The following is a 19,671-nucleotide window of genomic DNA, read 5'->3' as shown; positions in this document are numbered from 1 at the left end:
AATACTAAATAGAATCTAAGAGAATTTAAGTTATACTTTCAAGTCATAAGTCAACTTTGGTTCATGCATTTTCATCTCTTATATTTGATCTTTTAAGCATGACATTTATTTATAGGGATGGTTCACCCAAATGGAATGTTACTTTATTATGTTGTATGTTGTATGACTGTTAACTAGAGCTTTTTGTGTCTTCAGCAGACTTTGCTATCTGTTAAACTGCAGAGGGTTTAAAAGATTAGTGGTTCTGCCAGTGCAAGTCTGCTCTAATTATAGTGATTCCAAAAATGTAATCAAAGCTATCAGCCTGACTTAGAGCAGCACAGGGTTGGTCCTCTAAAATTAAGTGTGATTGATAGGACACACTTTATTTGCAAATGTAATGCCCCCATAGTTTAAAATGCAGACATTTAAACTCTGCACATATCTTTACTGTTGATAATGCATGAACCATACCAGACATAATCAAAAGAACAAATAGCCAGATGTGTTGCAAATATGCTTTGAAACTACCCAAAATAAAGCCATATAGCTGGCAATTTGTTTTACAACCTCTTTTTCTACAACATTTTACTCCTCCCCTTGAACAATGCCTTAGAGCAAAACACTCCAATCCTCCCCACAGCCCCAAAGACATTCTAATGCAGAATAAATTGGCTACCTGATAATGTATGATGGACGAACTGGTGCAGCTCTTGCTCTCATTTAACTGACATGTAATTTAAAATGAGGATGAAAGGGAGTTATTCCCTCAGGTCCAGTCTGAGTGTGATATCATTCTCACTCGAAAATAAAGGCCAGTTGTTCTGACACTGAACAAATAGTAGTTTTTTGGGTCCCACTTTATATTAGGTGTCTTTAACTATTATGAACTAACATTCAAATACAGACAATACAATGTACATATTGTGCAACTATATGTGGTTCTGCAAAATTCTCACATGATTCACATTTGTTTCTTATGCGGTTGAGGTATGGGTAGGTTTAGGGATAGGGTTTGGGTTTAGGGTAACGGTTGGGGTAAAATAAAGTTTAGGATTAGGGGTAAGGTTAACATTGCTACAATTAATTTATTTACAGATAAAATTAAGTGCAAGTACATTAAACGTAAGTACAATGAACCAAATTATGCAGTATGTATTTAATAAGTACATTATTAATAAGTATCAAATGCTTAATACATAGTAGTTAAAGACACCTAATATTAAGTGGCTCAGTTTTTTGCATTGTAACAGCAGATAAACAGTAGACTTTGAAATACAAAGGGTTAAAAAACAATATAAAAACAAACTAAGTATAGACAACATGAAGCATCTTCTAATTGTTTCACTTCCTGCAATGGCATCATCTTAGTTCCAGTGTTTCGGTTTAGTTGTCAAGTCTGAGCAATACATAAAAAGTAATGCACACACACACATGTTTTTTCCACAGACACTGAAACATGCAATTACGGCTGGCACAAGTTCCAGGGCCATTGCTACAAATACTTTCCTCATCGGCGTAACTGGGACACAGCCGAACGTGAGTGTCGTCTACAGGGGGCACACCTTGCTAGTATCCTATCCCACGAAGAGTTGCAATACATCAATCGTGAGTATCCAATAAATCAAGTTATGGTACCTTTTGATTCTGTCTGTTACAACTCATATTTACATCTCCAGTTATATTTCTATAGAAGCTGGCTATATTTATTTATAAGGTATGATAATTTGATTAGTGCTGCAAAAACTAATCAATAAAACCGATAATAATCATTCATGAAAATAATCAAAACCATGATATGTGGCATGCACAGAGCTCTATCAGTGATGTTCTATAATGTGTTTGCATAATTAGTTGGAAAAATGATGGACACAAGTTGAAGTGGAAAAAACAAAAAACATTACCTAATTATCCAGCACCCGGGAGCACTTATAAACACTTTAAAGAAGATCTTAACCCTTTCATATGTACCTTGACCCCGCGGAATAGCATCACACATATATGTTTCTGCAACAGCCAGTTACGTTACAAGCTGCCAGATTCAAATCGGTTTTCGCACTATAACAGTTTATTATTAGAAGATGATGTGTATGCTCTTTGAGGTTTGGAAGTAAGTTTTGAACAGCAGAAATATTATCCTTGTGTAAATTGACATGTGATCACTTAGCTTTATGCTAAGCTAAAATGCTATTTCTAGCACTTTTCCATGCACCTGTTATTAAGCATGATATTATATATATATATATATATATATATATATATATATATATATATATTCTATCTAGAAAATCCACAATATATGATTTTATTTTTTTCTAGTAAAATCAGTATTAATTATTGGATTGTTTTCCAATAAAAAAAATCGAAAAACCCTCAATACAAGATACATATATATATATACTGTGTATATATACTCTGTTCCTTTTACAAAAAGCTTCACTATGATGCTGCACTTTTGCTAAGCGCTTTTGGGAACAATCCTGCATTGAGACCAGCTGTGAATATGTGTGTAACACGTCAATGAACATTGACCGGAATTTATAGCCTCGGCTGATGATGATCATTAGATGCACCTGTGGCCAGGCTATAAAATAGAGGTGTCACCAGGATGTCGTCAGATATTTTTCATTCAGAGCATACTGTGCTGTGTAACTCACAAACCTGCTAAAACTTTCTTCCCTTTGTTAGGAGTTAGAGATTGTTAGGCAGTGCGCAGAACTTTCTTTCCTTTCTCTCTCTGCTCTGAAAAAGATAATATTTATATATATAAAAAAAAAAGAGAGAGAATGGCGGAGAAACAGAGCAAATGATGCCTGTGTCCTTATCAGTGTTACATGACTGACAAGGACACGCATGAGTTTTGTTTTGTTTGTTTGGGGGAAGAGCACGCTGCTCTCACGTTGGGGCAGGGCGGGTGCACGCATTGTGACCTTCTTTCGAGAGCCGGCACCCACACTTCATTCTTGGGGCTGTCATATGGATCTGGCTGAGGAGCGAGAGAAGCACGCTCCGGTGTCTCTTCAGTTCACGAAGGGGACCTCGATTCTCTTGAATCTGCAGATTTCGAGTTACCCACATCCGAGCACTCAAAGCATGACTCAAAATCCTCTGCAGAGTTACCCTATGTGGTTACTCATGCAGTGGCCAGACTTCAATTAGACTGGCCACGCGACCAAGAAACCCCCAAACGCTCCAAGTTAGAGGACAGATTTCTGTTTGGTGGCCAAGGGAAGGGAACGCCTCATCAGTCCCTTCCCTTATTTGATGAACTCCACAATGAGCTTGCTCGTTCGTGGAGGAAACCTTATACCTTGCGCGTTCACGTGCACTCGATGTTGTTATATTCGACTATCGTGGGTGCTGAGGCGCGAGGGTATTCAATGATGCCGCCGGTCGAAGAGACACTTGCGGGTTATCTCTCGCCGGGTTTGGCATCATCTTTGAAAAAACCTGTTCTCCCCTCTAAGCCATGCAGAACTACATCCATGCTAGTGGGGAGGGCTTATCAAGCGGCAGGTCAGGCTGCTGCTGCGCTGCACACCATGGCTATGTTACAGGCATACCAGGCTGACCTGCTAAAAGACCTGAGTGCGGGTGATACTCTCGACGAAGAAGCTTTAACAGAACTTCGTCGAGATACAGATTTGTCTCTCCGTGCAACCAAGCAGTCAGCCCGTGCCATTGGCCGGTCTATGTCCGCTTTAGTCAGTACGAAGAGGCATTTATGGCTTAACCTTTCAGGCATCAGAGATAAAGACAGAGTTTTCTTACTCGATGCCCCTGTTTCACGTCTGGTCTCTTCGGAGACGCCATGAATACGGTTATCTCCAGATTCCAAGAGGCGAAAAGCCATGAGGAAGCCTTTGGACAGTTTCTTCTTCGCCGGACTCAGGGGGCGGGGCCGTCGGCCACCCAGTCTCACCCCGATTCTGCTAGGAGGGAGGCTCAAAAACCGAGCGTGGCGAGTCATGCTCCCCCTCGTAGGGACTGGGGACAGGCTCGTCGCCCTCTGCAGCCGCCCAAGCAAGACCTCAGGGCTGTGATTTCTAAAAGAAAGAAACCCTGACGGTCTTGTACCCAACCTTGTGAGGGTAGTTCCCTTCGGGACGGGGCGCATGTATCATCCACTTTGGCCCTCCCGATACCCTCACGAAACCTCTTCACTCCCGCTGCCTTTGGTGTTTCGGGTGATAGAGGCTTCCAACAAAGAGTTGGGTGTACCGTTGTTTCCTGCCTTAATCCAGGACACGGAACACTCAACACCACCTCAACAGGAAGTGTTGAAATTAGTACCCATCTCAGAGAACCTGGCAGCGTGGAAACTTCTGCCAGCTATTTCTATGTGGGTTCTAAAGACAGTAGAAAGAGGCTACAGAATGAAATTCGCTCGCCGCCCTCCGCTTTTCAACGGTGTGGTTCCCACTACCGTAAGACTGGAGTAGGCATATCTACTGTGGAAAGAACTGCAAAATCTCTTGGTAAAAGGGGCCATAGAACATGTTCCCCTTCCAGAGAAAGAGTCAGGCTATTACAGCAGATACTTCCTGGTTCCCAAGAAGGGTGGGGGGTTGCGTCTGATTCTAGATCTTCGAGGCTTGAACTGCTCGGTTAGGGTGTTCAAGTTCAAGATGCTAACTGTCAAGTCGGTCGTGTCTCAGATCCAACATCATGATTGGCTGGTCACGATCGATCTCATGGACGCATATTTCCATATTGGAATTCTGCCACAGCACAGGAAGTTCCTGAGGTCCGCTTTCGGGGATGAAGCCTTCCAATATTAGGTTCTTCCATTCAGCCTAGCCCTATCACCCCACACATTCACAAAATGCATGGATGCAGCACTAGCTCCTTTGCGACTCCAGGGCATCCGTATTCTGAATTATCTAGACGACTGGCTGATACTAGCACAGTCTCAAGAACTGGCAGTTCAGCTCATCTAGGTTCATTGAGACTCAACGTCAAAAAGAGCGTTCTTTCTCCAAACCAGGAAATTACCTATCTAGGGATTAAATGGAACTCGATCACGATGCGGGCACAGTTGTCTCCAGCTCGTTTCAGGTCCATCTAGAACTCCCTGAGCAATCTCAGGCTAGGTCAAGGTTGCACTGTTCGACAGTATCAACGAATACTAGGTCTCATGGCGTCTGCGTCCATGGTGATTCCTTTGGGCCTTCTCCATATGAGACCGTTTCAGCTATGGCTAAAAGCCAGGGGATTTCATCCAAGGGCCAGTCCCCTAAGGCAAATAAGGGTTACGCTCCGATCGCTTCGTTCCCTTTCTATGTGGTTCAGACCCCGGTTTCTTACCTTGGGTCCCACTCTCGGTGTGTCATGTCGTCGCAGGATGCTAACGACAGATGCCTCTCTGACTGGTTGGGCTGCGGTCTTAAATGGTCGTCCAGCCCAAGGGGAATGGGAGAATCATCAGCTCGACTGGCACATCAACTGCCTCGAGCTGATGGCGGTATTTCTGGCCCTGAAATACTTCCTCCGACATCTGAGGGGCTGCCATGTCCTTGTGCGGGTGGACAACACAGCATCAGTCTCCTACATAAACCATCAAGAAGGTCTACATTCTCGCCACCTGAATTTGTTGGCACGTCAGATTCTCCTTTGGGCCCAGGGCAAGCTCCTGTCACTCAGGGCAGTTTATATCCCTGGACACCTAAATATGGGAGCACATTTTCTGTCCAGACAAAACATACCGAGGGGCGAGTGGAAACTCCACCCCGAGGTAGTACAACAAATTTGGGAGAGATTTTACAGAGCAGAAGTGGACCTCTTCGCCTCTCAAGAGACTGCGCAATGTCCCCTCTACTTCTCTCTGAGTCACCCAGCCCCCCGGGTCTGGACGCGATGGCACATACATGGCCCAGAATGTGTCTGTATGCGTTTCTCCCGGTTTCTCTGCTCCAGGGAGACTTGGCCAGAGTTCGCCAGCAAGGGTCTTGCCTCTTACTGATAGTGCCTCGCTGGCCGAACAGGATTTTGTTTTCAGAAATGATATCTCTCCTCAACGGCTCGCCTTCTGTCTCAGGCACAGGGGATGATATTTCATCCCCAGCCCGAATTGTGTAAACTTCATGTTTGGCCCCTGAAGGGTACCAACTGAGGGACACAGGGCTGTCGCCTGAGGTTATCCAGACCATTCTTAGTGCTAGGGCTCCCACCACCAGAAGAATCTACACCAATAAATGGGTGTCTTCGAAAAGTGGTGCAGTTTACATGGTGCAGATCCAGTTAACTGCCAAATTGTTTCAGTTCTGGACTTTCTGCAGGAAAAACTGTTAGCAGGCATATGCCCGCTACTCTCAGGGTTTATGTGGCCACCATTTTGGCTTGCCACGCCTTGATGGACAGGGTGCCTTTGGGGAGGCATCCTCTACTCGCTCGCTTCATTCGTGGAGCCAGGCGACTGAGGCCTCCTTTTAGGACCAGAACTCCCTCATGGGACTTAGCAATAGTCCTGGAGGGTCTGGTTGAGACCCCCTTTGGACCTCTAGAATCAGCGTCTGACAGACTTCTGACTCTCAAGATGTTTTTTCTTATGCGATTACCTCTCTTAAGAGGATCGGGGATCTACAGGCTCTGTCTGTTTTGCTGGCCTGTTTAGAATTTGCCCCAGGTATGGCCGAAGCTATTCTGCATCCTCATCTTGACTACCTTCCTAAGGTGCCCTTTTCGACACTACATCCTGTCATTCTGAAAGCCTTCTGCTCCCCATCGTTTTTAACGCCAGAGCAGGAAAGACTTCACAGACTCTGCCCTGTCCATGCCCTTCAGACTTATGTCCACCGCACTAGCCAGTGGCGTAAGTCAGGGCAATTATTTGTCTGCTATGGGGGCTGCAACAGGGAGGCGGCCGCTTCCAAGCAGACTATGTCACATTGGGTGAGGGATGATATTGCCCTGGCCTATGAGGCGTGCGGTCAAGCTTCACCAGTAAGTGTCAGGGCTCACTCCACCAGAGGGGTTGCCTCCTCTAAAGCCTTGGCTAGAGGGGTCCCTCTGCAGCAGGTTTGTGATGCGGCAGGCTGGTCCTCTCCGCACACATTCATCAGATTTTATAGTTTGGATGTTCATGCTACTCCGGGCTCTTACGTCCTTGAGTCGACATCTCAAGCTCATGCCTGAACAAGTTTGTGATGCGGCAGGCTGGTCCTCTCCGCACACATTCGTCAAATGTTATGGTTTAGATGTTTATGCTACTCCGAGCTCTTACGTCCTTGAGACGACATCTCAAGCTCATGTCTGAGACCTCTCGCGTTTTTGTGAGCACACTTCACAACCGTAGGTGTCCTGACAGCCCCAATGCAGCGGCGTGGGTATTGCATTCCCAAAAGCGCTTAGCAAAAGCGCAGCATCATAGTGAAGCTTTTTGTAAAGGGAAAGTCTCGGGTTACACGTGTAACCCTTGTTCCCAGAAAAAAGCGGAATGAGATGCTGCGCTTCTTTGCCGCACTGGGACGTCCCAGGACTGCTCTTCAGAAAAAGATATCTGATGACACGCTGGTGACACATCTATTTTATAGCCTGGCCACAGCATGTCTTGATGTTGGCGGGGTCGAGAAGGCCGACTGAACTACCTTTAGTAAGCCTCTGGCACCAACCTTTACATAGCACCCGTATGCATTGCATACCTTGCATATATGGTTTTTGTGCCTCTGCCCCCAGCCCTGCTGAATTGACCTGTCTCTCTCCTCTCGTAGACCTTGGCCATGACTACCAGTGGATTGGTCTGAATGATAAGATGTTTGAGAAGGACTTCCGGTGGACCGATGGTAGTGTTGTGGTAAGAGCATTCTTCAAAACTTACACATTTAGGTTCTCAAAATACATTCTCCAAAAATGTAAAGGATGGTGTTAATACAAATATGTATTAGTGGATAATATATTATGTGGATCTTGTATTTATTGGACTTTACCTGCTGTTTTAAAGGATAAATCATATCTTTTGCATACATTTGCTTCTTATTTTTATTTTAACTATTAATTAAAAAGACAATCAAGAATTTTAGCTGGGTTTTGTAGCTGCGGTGTGTCAATACGTTTGACAATCAATACGTTTACATGCGCAATTATAATCAAGCTACTGCGGGTTTGTGCATAGTTCAGCTTCAGTCTTAATCTCTGTACAATTATACTTGATGCAATCCAATCGAATATATGAAGGAAGGACATGCGCTAAGGAATTTAAAGCACTGAAGCAAGTCATATCTGTCTTCCAGAGCATGAGCACAATGCTGAAGGCAGCTGCGGTTCGATTAAAATCTATACATGCTGGACAAAGCCAAGCAACATTTGCATTATCTAGGTCTGTTAGTTCTAGATTTTTCAGAAATCGTTATTGAATTTCAATCGTTAAAAGTTTTGAACACTTGACTGAAATGTTTCTCATGATCTGAAGGCGTATGCTTAAATGTTTGAAATTAGTTTTGTTGACAAAAATAAAATTGTGCCAACATATTAATTTATTTAATTATAAAACTAAAATTGTATAAAAATAATAAAGAAAGGTTTTTGAAATTGATGACTTGGACAAAATAATAAAGAAAAGCAGCAAATAACTGCCCAATATAGATGGGAACTCCTTCAATACTGTTTAAAAATCCCAGGGTGATACCTCAAGAAGAAAATGTCAAGAGTATGTTTCTGCAAATTCAAAGAAAAGGGTGACTTCCTTGAAGATGCTAAAATATAAAACAGTTTAACAAAATTCCCGTAGTTCCATTTATGTTATTCCATAGTTTTGATGACTTTACTATTATTCTAAAATGTGAAGAAAAAACCAACCAAACAAAAAGTAATTATTATGACTGGGTGCTAACTTCAAAGATACTGTAACAGCAACACTGTTTAAAATGAGTGAAGAAGAGGAGAGGAAGATGACAGGTGTGGACAGGTAACAGAAGTGGAAAGGATGAGCAGCACCTGGGACGGGGTGCACTAGAGATAATGCAGGTCTAAAATGAGCATGTGTCTGTGACCGTTAAATCCTGTTGGCATCTGTGAGTGGCTATAAACATGAAGACCCACTGAAGTTTGCAACCACTATTTTTGTCTGTATACAGATGAGTTCCTGTATATGGGAATGTTTATGTTTGTGTTCATTTTTTAAGTATGTGCTGTGGGAGTTGTCCAGAGGGTAAAAAATACATTTACCTCAGTAGCCAAGCAGGACACGCATATTCCTTTGGCTAGAGTATAATAACAGGACCGGTATGTTATTGAGATTGTGCTTTGAGCACAGAGGTTGCTGAAAGATTGCAGCCACATAGACCCCACTCAGACATGGTGTTTCATACCACACCGATCAGCTGACATATCCAAAAACAAAGGGTGCAGCTATTTCAACTTTGCTGTCACCATTGGATCTAATATGGCATTTATGTACATACGTCACAGTTTTAATTTTCTAAATAAGTTATTCTGGATAAAAACATCACAGTTACATATTAAAATGAAGTCAGAAGTAATATCATTACATTAGGAGTAATACACTGTCAGAGTTATACACAGCAGAGTAAGAGTCTGTTGTGGAGTTACAGTTGAAGTCAGAAGTTTACATAGTTTTTTACAATTCCTGATATTTAATCGTAGAAAATGTTTCCTGTCTTAGGTCAGTTAGAATGACTACTTTATTTTAAGAATCTGAAATGACAGAATAATAGTAGAGATAATGATTTATTTCAGCTTTTATTTCTTTCATCACATTCCCAGTGGGTCAGGAGTTTACATACGCTTTGTTAGTATTTGGTAGCATTGCCTTTAAATTGTTTAACGTTGGTCAAATATTTTGGGTAGACTTCCAAGCTTCTCACAATAAGTTACTGGAATTTTGGCCCATTCCTCCAGACAGAACTGGTGTAACTGAGTCAGGTTTGTAGGCCTCCTTGCTCGCACATGCTTTTTCAGTTCTGCACACAAATTTTCTATCAGATTGAGGTCAGGGCTTTATGATGGCCACTCTTATACCTTGACTTTGTTGTCCTTAAACCATTTTGCCACAACTTTGGAGGTATGCTCGGGGTCATTGTCCTTTTGGTCCTTTTAACTTCCTGGCTGATGTCTTGAGATGTTGCTTCAATATATCCACATAAATGTTCTTCCTCATGATGCAAAACACCCCCACAACATGATGCTGCCACCCCCATGCTTCACAGTTGGGATGGTGTGCTTCGGCTTGCAAGCCTCACCCTTTTTCCTCCAACATAATGATGGTCATTATGGCCAAACAGTTAAATTTTTTTGCATTAGACCAGAGGACATTTCTCCAAAAAGTAAGATTTTTTCCCCATGTGCACTTGCAAACTGTAGTCTGGGTTTATTATGGTGGTTTTGGAGCAGTGGCTTCTTCTTTACTGAGCAGCCTTTCAGGTTATGTTGATATAGGACTTGTTTTACTGTGGATATAGATACTTGGCTACCAGTTTCCTCCAGCATCTTCAAAAGGTCCTTTGCTGTTGTTCTGGGATTGATTTGCACCAAACTACATTCATCTCTAGGAGACCGAATACGTCTCATTCCTGAGCGGTATGATGGCTGCGTGGTCCAATGGTGTTTATACTTGCATACTATTGTTTGTACAGATGAATGTGGCATCTTCAGGTGTTTGGAAATTGCTCCCAATGATGAACCAGACTTGTGGAGGTCCACAGTTTTTTTATGAGGTCTTTACTGATTTATTTTTATTTTCCCATTATGTCAAGCAAAGAGGCACTTAGTTTGGAGGTAGGCCTTAAAATACATCCACAGGTACACCTGCAATTGAGTACACCTCCTATCAGAAGCTAATTGTCTAAAGGCTTGACATCATTTTCTGGATCAAATCATTTTTGTTAAATTAAGTGTATGTAAACTTCTGACCCACTGTAATTGTGATATAGTCAATTAAAAGTGAAATAATTTGTCTGTAAACAATTGTTTGAAAAATTACTTGTGTCATGCACAAAGTAGATGTCCTAAATGGCTCTCCAAATCTATAGTTTGCTAATATTACATTTGTGGAGTGGATAAAAATTACTTCAAACTATGTGTATGTAAACTTCTGACTTCAACTATATAGTCCAACACAGGATCTGGAATAGTTCCTCAAAACAGACTAGAGGAACTATTTAGAAATATCAGCTCAAGCCCACTGCAGTGTTTATCTATGTTGGGTTTATTAGTTACTTTCTTTATAGCTGTCTTTTTTTTTTTTTTTTTTTTTTTTTTTCTGGATTCTTTCTGCTGTCTTCAGTTCAGCAGAGCACAACAAATTAGCACATGACAAATCTCTCAGGAATGGGATGCAATTTTTATTAATTTATTATGATACATGACAGTCATACTAATGGAAATTATATTATATATACTGCATAAATACAATGAAATAAAATAATGTAATATTTGCCACTATTAGACAGATGGTATGGTATAAGTAAGGGTCACTTTGTTGAGAAATATATTATCTATCAGTCCCAAATTTGACATGAAGCCAAAGTATTGTCAATTGTTATTTTATACTAACTTATAATATCACAGTGGTATACTTTATCTAACAAGATGATTACAAATAATTATATTTGTATGTATATACAATGGGAAACAGGGACGTTGCTAAGCCAGTGTTGGTCCCCTATGGCTTGTGAATATTCATTCACCTCATAGTTGTCGATATAACTTGAAATATACATTATTAAATCCCTTCTACTTTTTAGTAGATGGAGTGACAGATGGCACCCTTACAATATGATTGATATCAGTCACAGTTATATGGGGAAGTTCTTGTAAACAAGGAGTGTAGTATCATCCTCTCCTGCATCAGATATTGTTTATAGGGAAAATAGGCTTATATATATATATATATATATATATATATATATATATATATAGACTTGTGACTATAAAACTATTCAAGTTTTTAAAGTAAAGCATGTATGATTATAACTACAGTGTTAAGTAACAAAAATGTCCAGTCAAACTAACTGTATTGATCTAGGTATAAATGCATGTGTAATGCTCTTGATAAATATTGACTTACTGATGGCATTGTGAATGGAGCATCTGAAGTACAACCAACTTCTGCAATTTGAGATCAATGGTAGACATTACATATTGTGTTATTTCACTGTACACTAACCAGTCATGTCATGGAAAAACAAGTTAACACTGATTGTATTGGAAAAGTCATGGAAAAGTCAATTTTCTAACAAAGATTTTCAGCAGTACAAGTGAGCTAATAATTCTTCAAGTTTGGCACGAATCGCGGAGCCACGTGAATAAGCGCTATTCAGAGCCCAAACAAAGCAGCAGTATGCAAAATGCATTGCTGCATAAACTAAGTAGTTTATGAATAGATGTTAGCGCCATGCGGTGTCGCATTTGGCACCTCATTAACGCTAGAAAAGTTTGCTCACGATTGCTCAAGTTCATATAAATAGTATACAAGAAATTTTCATTGGCATCTATTTTTGTCGATTTCCTTTGATTATTTTGAATTTTGAGACTTCCTTTCTGCTGGTTTTGCCTTGCATGATTCACACGCAACTTTATGTGAGCAAAGCAGCTACCACTAGATGGTGATCTAATTTTACTGAAATACCATCATGTGGGGTGTGTTTTATTTACAAGGTCAATGAGCAAGCGCTCCACACTTCAAATCAAATGTTGTCTCAATTTCTCTCATATATAAGCAAGGAGAATGTCATATTTTAAGTGAAAAAGCCCATTTTAGAGTGCAAGTCCTGGTGACAATGCATTTGTGTTACATGTCAATAGCTTCTAGTTAATAGGATTCCAACATCTGACTGACCGTGTCTTTGTTTCTGGCACCAGTCAGCATTAAAGTCTTCTGTTTTAATCATAACAAAGTGTATAGACCAGACCTGGGCAACTTATGACCCACAGACAAGATCCGGCCCTCCACATGGCCCGCAGCTCAATTATCCTAAAAGCATTTTGTCATTGGAGTGGGACCTAACGTCCCTCCACAGCATTAAAGTCTGCTTTTAATCTTAATTAAGTTAATGTCAGTGTTACTGGACACTTTAATTTCTATTTATTTATTTTTTTCTTTTCAAACATTCTTGATTCATTTATGTTTATGAAGGCTACACAATGGAGTTCTCAGGGTTTGGCACATTATATTATTTAACAGTCATACTGGTGTGTCAGTGAGCATTATTGAAATAAATGTTTATTTTGTAGTAAACCACATAGCTTGTCAGTTGTCAATCATTTATTTAAGATATGCTGTGGTACATTTTGACCTGGATTTTTCTTATTTGAAATGTACATAGACATTTTAGGAAATGTATGGTCATGAAAATTAGACGGGAAAATAATGGAAAATTATTGGTAAAAATGTGTGTATATATATATATATATATATATATATATATATATATATATATATATATATATATATATATAAGAACATCAACACATTGCCAAAAGAGGTACAAAGAATATTTTGCCAGTTACTTTGTTGAATAATGTTACCACGGTACAGAGATGTATCAGATGTTAATACCATGTTACTTTATCAACTGATGGCCTTGGTACTCCAAGATACCATAGTACTATCATAGTTAATGCAATGTAAAGACATGTACTCTTTTGGTTGGAAATGCATTAACAGTCATTTGCAAGCTGCACACACATGTTGACTTTCTTCACTGCTGGTAAATGATAATATGCAGGTTGGTTTCAATTGTTTGAAGGTAAATTGTCCACTTCATCCAGAGAGAAAATTTGGTGGCATGATATCCATAAATGAAATACCACTGTACCAAATATTTATTTTTGAGTATTCTGTGTTGCTAGTAAGTGCCTCCAATGTATTGCATGATGATGTATGTAGATAGCGCCACCTATTGGAACATGACATTATCATTGTATTGACTGGTTCTATTTAAATCCAATATGAACAAATTATGGCTTTAGTACTTCACATAGTGCACCAAAAAAATACAAATAAAATATAATAAAAAATATATATATATATATATGTGTGTGTGTGTGTGTGTGTGTGTGTGTGTGTGTGTGTGTGTGTGTGTGTGTGTGACTTATATGACCACAACGCTCCAGAGTATATTAAAGAGTTAACTTTTATGTCACAGAAAACTATCCAAGAATATACTCTTACTTTACAAATTAATATTGCAAAAGCAACATTGCAAAAGCAACACATTTACAACTCTTTCATCTGTAAATGATATCTAGAGAAATGTTTTCTACTTACATATTACCACATTCAGCTATATTCACATTCTCCCCTACAGCAATATGAGAACTGGAGACCGAGCCAGCCGGACAGTTTCTTCTCCTCAGGGGAGGACTGTGTGGTAATGATCTGGCATGAGGACGGTCAATGGAATGACGTACCCTGCAACTACCACCTCACCTTCACCTGCAAGAAAGGCACAGGTGAGCTTTCAGCAATTGGATGATGTGGAAAATGTATAGCAAAAAATTTATAGGAAGTTATTTTATTAGATCCTTGAAACTTTGGATTATTGCAAACCCAAGGCACAGTGGGGTTTAAAAGACAGAATTGTATAATGTTTCGTTAAAATTAATTTACTACAAACTATATTATCAGCATATTTGTCTAAAATGGTTTCATTGTTGAAGATTTTTTAAATGTAGTTACAATTTAAATTCAGTTCTCCATTAGTAATGGTTCTTCCTCTTGTCATTCATAACAGTGTCTTGCAGCCAGCCTCCTCTTGTCCATAATGCACGCACATTTGGGTTGCGTCCACGCTATGAGATCAACTCCCTGATCAGGTACCACTGCATGGACGGCTTCATCCAAAGACATGTTCCCACCATTCGGTGCAGAGGAGATGGCTCATGGGATCTGCCCAGGATTTCCTGCATGAGTCGTAAGTATTCTGTGAACATCACATACAATCCTACAAAATTATTTTTGGGTGAAGAAACAACTCTAACAGAGCTTGGAATGATCATTCTGGCCAACATATTTTTAAGAATATTAAATGGTGGCTCTACTTTTAACAGATACCCATGCAAATGGAAAGTATTTATACATTCAGTAGACAGCAGAGATCTTCAACATGAGGTCTGTGCTCTCTAAGGTTTATTTAGGGGTACTGCAGGATCTGCCAATTATTATCCAATTATATGCCAGTTATAACTATTTTTTTGTAAGAATTATAAAATGCATTTAACAAAAATAAAAAATAAAATGTAATGTTAACTTAAACCAAAACTAAAGTTAAAGTTTAGTAAAATGTTTTATTGTCTCCCCAGTGTACAAACATTTTGCTCTGTACATCATTAATGATTATTTAAATTGCTTTTCAGGTATATAAGTTAATATTATATAGTACTATATGAATGTTATTATCAGTATAGTATAGTATAGTATACAATGTAATACGGTCCCTGGTCCATTACTCAATCTTCAAAGGGGTCCTTTGCCTGAAATAAATTTAACACCAGCGATGTAGAGGTTAACTGTTAAAATTTTTTAAATGATCGTATTTATTCTGTTTGAAGAAATAGCTTGTTTATAATGAAATGCACCTGTATTTTCTTTCCAGCCTCTAACTTCCAAAGGACATATACAAAAAGATATCAGACACACAGTGTTTTTCACAGCAATCGGAGAAGGTCTGCAAAAAAGCCTGTTGACACACACAGAGGACACCATCGTCATGGTGTAAAAGACAGTAGGACAAAACAGTTGCTATGGTAACACAGCCCTAAATCAGGGGTCCTTCTAATGTATTTTTGATAGCATGAGATGGACTTACCTGTTGGATGAAAGATTAACAAAAGGACAAGGAGAATTGTCAACATAGAGTGGAATATGACTGGAACCAAAGAGTGCCTTTTTTCTTGTATTTTTACGAGTATTTTAAAGAGATGGTTTTTATCAGAACTACATAAAGGACACATTCAGCTGGCCTCTGAAAAAGCAAAAAGACTATCTGACATACCCTCCTCTTCTTTCTGCTTACTTGGGAATACAAAGTGCCTTCATTAACAGTAACCCAATATTCAGATACAAATACAACTGAGCTTTATTGGTGCAATTAGTACCTGCATATTGTACAATCTGCACATCGAATCTGGTTTATGGCCATCATCATTTTTGATACATACTTTGCCGTATCATTGCTTTTACAGCAGGTCCACACACAAATGTTGAAAGAGTAAGAGAGGGTGCAATGAATAATATGGAGTCAGCACAGTGTTTTTGTGCTGGAAAAATGCCAATAATATTTAAACACAATATGTCTCAATATATCTTGACTTAAAAAAACAAACAAACACACAAATTTAGATGAGTTACAAATTAAAAGCCATGTAGACTTTAGATTATTTATATGCCTCTATTTGATGACTCTTTTAAGTGTTTACAATGAGTATACTGTTTCACTAACTTTTAACTACACTATTTTTTTTTACATAAAAAGAAGAAAGAAACTACAACCCATTTCAGACTTAATGTTATTCTTGGACAATTTAAAACTACTTTAAAGAGAATGTACTTTAGAATGTACTTTAAAGAGAATGTCTTTTTTAACCAGATGCCTGTAATTTATTCCTGGAGCAGCTCTTTTTCTTCTTGTTGTTTGATTAAAATGCAACACGCTGAAGATAAACTGCACACTGTCAGAATTCAATATATTGCTAAAGACAATTTATTTCAATAGCTGTCCTTGATGTGACTGATATAAGAAATATGCAACTAGCAGGTTAGAAATATGGATTTCATTAAAACATTTAGGGTGTATATATGGACCAGGATTCACATTAACAGCTTTAACTTGCAGCAATTTGTTATTTCATTAATTGTTAATCATGCTCAGTCATTTGTTTAGGCCCAAGCATTTGTTTTTAAAATGTTTTCTCTTGTGTGTGGTCTTGTAATTTTAATTTTAATTTTTTGAAAGTGCACATATCTTTTTATATTTATAGTATAACTTGTGTATTGTAAAATGTGATTGTTTGGTTGTTTGTCATAAGGAAAAAGAATGTAAGAAATATTTTTTATGCTTTTCATGTGTCACCATAGATGCAAACAAAGATTATTATATTTTACTTGTATTCTTGGTATTTTTAATCTTCTGATTTAGAGTAACTTTTTCTTGGGGGGGATCTGTTTTTTGGTAAATGCACCAAAAACAGATACCATGATGCATGTTTAGCATTGTTTATATGACGTCATTGGAACTTTTTCATTGACATAAAAATCTAATATTATAATGATAAAATACTCACATTAATAGTAGTCACATTAATAAATTACACTGTAAGTACATATCTTCAGTTGTACCATTTTAGTGTAAGTCATTTATGCAGTTCATCAGCAGCAATGCCTACTGTGAACCACCAGATGGTCGTGTTTCACTAACAAAAGCACACTTAAAGATTCTGCCAGATCCCATTATGTTTTGTGCAGCTGTATTAGCAGTTCCAAAGGATTTCACTCAAACATGAATGATACCATTGTTAACAGTGGTAAATAAATAAGATATGCATTGTTTCATATAGTATATCTGACTTCGAGAGTTTTACACATGTTAGTGGGCAGGTGGTATCCTATAAGGCTACAAATAAAACATGTAGGTTCCACACTTTGTCACTGCTTTTCTGGTTTAGAATAGCATAGGACTCCAGCCTTTGTGTTAGCAAGACTGATCCTTAACCATAGGCAATCTTTGCTATGACCTTTCTATGCATACAAAGTTGTTTAGTCAGCTATGCAAATAACAAAATTAATGAGCATATCTGTGCCTAAAGAGCCAGAAATCTCATAAAGGAGTGTTACAGTTGTCAAACCATTGTGGTAAGAATCACCATGATGAGACAGAAAGTACATCAGTGCATTGAAGATGACAATTGCACTTATGAACATAAGCAGTATTAGATAGAAACACTCAAATGATTAAAAAATTTGTTTAAATTTGAAAAGTCAACCCCTCAAAAATTTTGTTTGTATTGAACATAAACTTAGGGCTATTTTTTATAATTCGTTTCTAGATGAAAAAGAACATGACAGAACACAACCCTGAGGAACCATCTGAGGTTGGATCTTTGCTATTTTTATGGCTTCAAATGTCAAACTAAATTCAGTTTAGCCGGGGTGGGAAGGACAACTGTTTGGATTATGTGACAGGAAAGGATTTGGGGAATATTTTGGGTGTTGGAAATTCTTTATAGAAAAGGTTATCTTATCTAGAGTGGGACTAAAGTCATACCTGTATGAGAGGGGGAAATCTTTGATTTGATAGGTAATTTGTTAAAGATGCCACAAGGGATGATAAAGGAATGTGAGGAAATGTACATGGGTGAAACAAACGCTAGATATATTTTACATCCCAAAAATATAAGCCCTTTGTGTCATACATCCCCCTCCCCCCGCCCACATGTTTATGGTCAATGATACATTTTTTTTCAAAACAGCGAAATAAATCAGATATATCTACATAAATTTACAATAAGGTTATACACTTTAATATTAGTTAATGCATTAGGTATCATAACATAACAACCAATATATTATACTAAATTTATTAGTTTTGGTTTATTTTAATTTTATAAGCATACAATAATTTATTGTTAACTAATAATGCATTAAATAATTTGAAATTAATCAACTGTTAATGTTACAATTGTATTAGTTTATGTAGAATATATGATTAATATTAATATTAATCTAGATTAATACATGCTAAATAACTGTTTACTTTATAGTTCATGTTTAATTATTTAGTGTATTAACAACAATACAACATTATTTCAGGAAGGTCATAGTTAGGACAACTCTCGGAGATAGATTAAAGGTTTTTATTGATTATAATAACAGTGAAGTAAGCTTAGTCTTGGCACACTAGATCTGCTTAATGCATGCTGCTGCTGCTTGACATGAGTCTATATACTGCTGCTGTTGGCACAAAACATGATGCTGCTGAGACAGAAGAGACATGCTGCTTCAACTGTACAAACATCAAGATAAAGCCCCCCCAATAGCTATATTTAAAGATAGATAATTCAAGCAAATGAATTATCATAGGTAACTGAACTTAATTGTAATTTTAGTTAGGACAACTCTATTTAGCTTAAATATTTAAGTTGATGCAAGACAGTGGAGTAGGCTTGGTCTTGACCACTGATCTGCTTAACATGAGTCAGTGCTGCTGTTTGCACGAAAATGATGCTGCTGAGAAAGAAGAGACATGCTGCTGCTGCTACTGTACCAACATCAAGATAAAGCCCCCCCCAACAGCTATATTTAAAGATAGATAATACAGCGAACATCAATGTCTCCCTGTCTCCCCTACTCCACCAGATCAGACCAACAGACGTCGGTTGCAGTGAGGTGGATTCCAGTCATGTGTAGCTGTGTACCATGTATCCATAAACGTGTTCTCAATGGGTTTATCTTGTGACCCAAAAAAACTGTGTATGAGTGACTCTCGATCTAGTTTAGGATTTAAATTGTCAATCTGTCTGATCAATTGTTTGATCTTCTTAACTCCTGCTGCTGCTAGACATAGTCAATATACTGCTGTTGTGAAGCCAATGCAAGCAAAAAAATTAATTTAAATAAATTAATAAATGGCCTCTAGACCTTAAAACCCATAAAGCTATGAGGAAAACCTAGATCCTAGAGCTGTTGTGTTATTATCAAAAACACTGGACCTCGACCAATGTACATCTTATGCAGTTACG

At 38.5% G+C, this 19,671-nt stretch overlaps 1 protein-coding gene across 1 annotated transcript in view; it reads left to right on the top strand.

The window, feature by feature from the left end:
* The window catches only part of vcana (versican a), a 64,103-nt gene extending 46,540 nt beyond the window's left edge, over positions 1 to 17,563 (top strand). The window contains exons 7-11 of the mRNA XM_052112146.1: positions 1,429 to 1,587; positions 7,689 to 7,771; positions 14,244 to 14,388; positions 14,670 to 14,849; positions 15,531 to 17,563. Coding sequence (XP_051968106.1) covers positions 1,429 to 1,587; positions 7,689 to 7,771; positions 14,244 to 14,388; positions 14,670 to 14,849; positions 15,531 to 15,685 — 722 coding nt within the window. The 3' untranslated portion in view covers positions 15,686 to 17,563. The remainder of the gene's footprint in view (positions 1 to 1,428; positions 1,588 to 7,688; positions 7,772 to 14,243; positions 14,389 to 14,669; positions 14,850 to 15,530) is intronic.
* Positions 17,564 to 19,671: the final 2,108 nt, after the last annotated feature.

Source organism: Xyrauchen texanus, chromosome 3, assembly GCF_025860055.1.
Source record: "Xyrauchen texanus isolate HMW12.3.18 chromosome 3, RBS_HiC_50CHRs, whole genome shotgun sequence".
NCBI classification, from domain to species: domain Eukaryota; kingdom Metazoa; phylum Chordata; class Actinopteri; order Cypriniformes; family Catostomidae; genus Xyrauchen; species Xyrauchen texanus.
The sequence above is the reverse complement of the archived record's forward strand: the minus strand, read 5'-3'. Positions and strand labels throughout refer to the sequence as shown.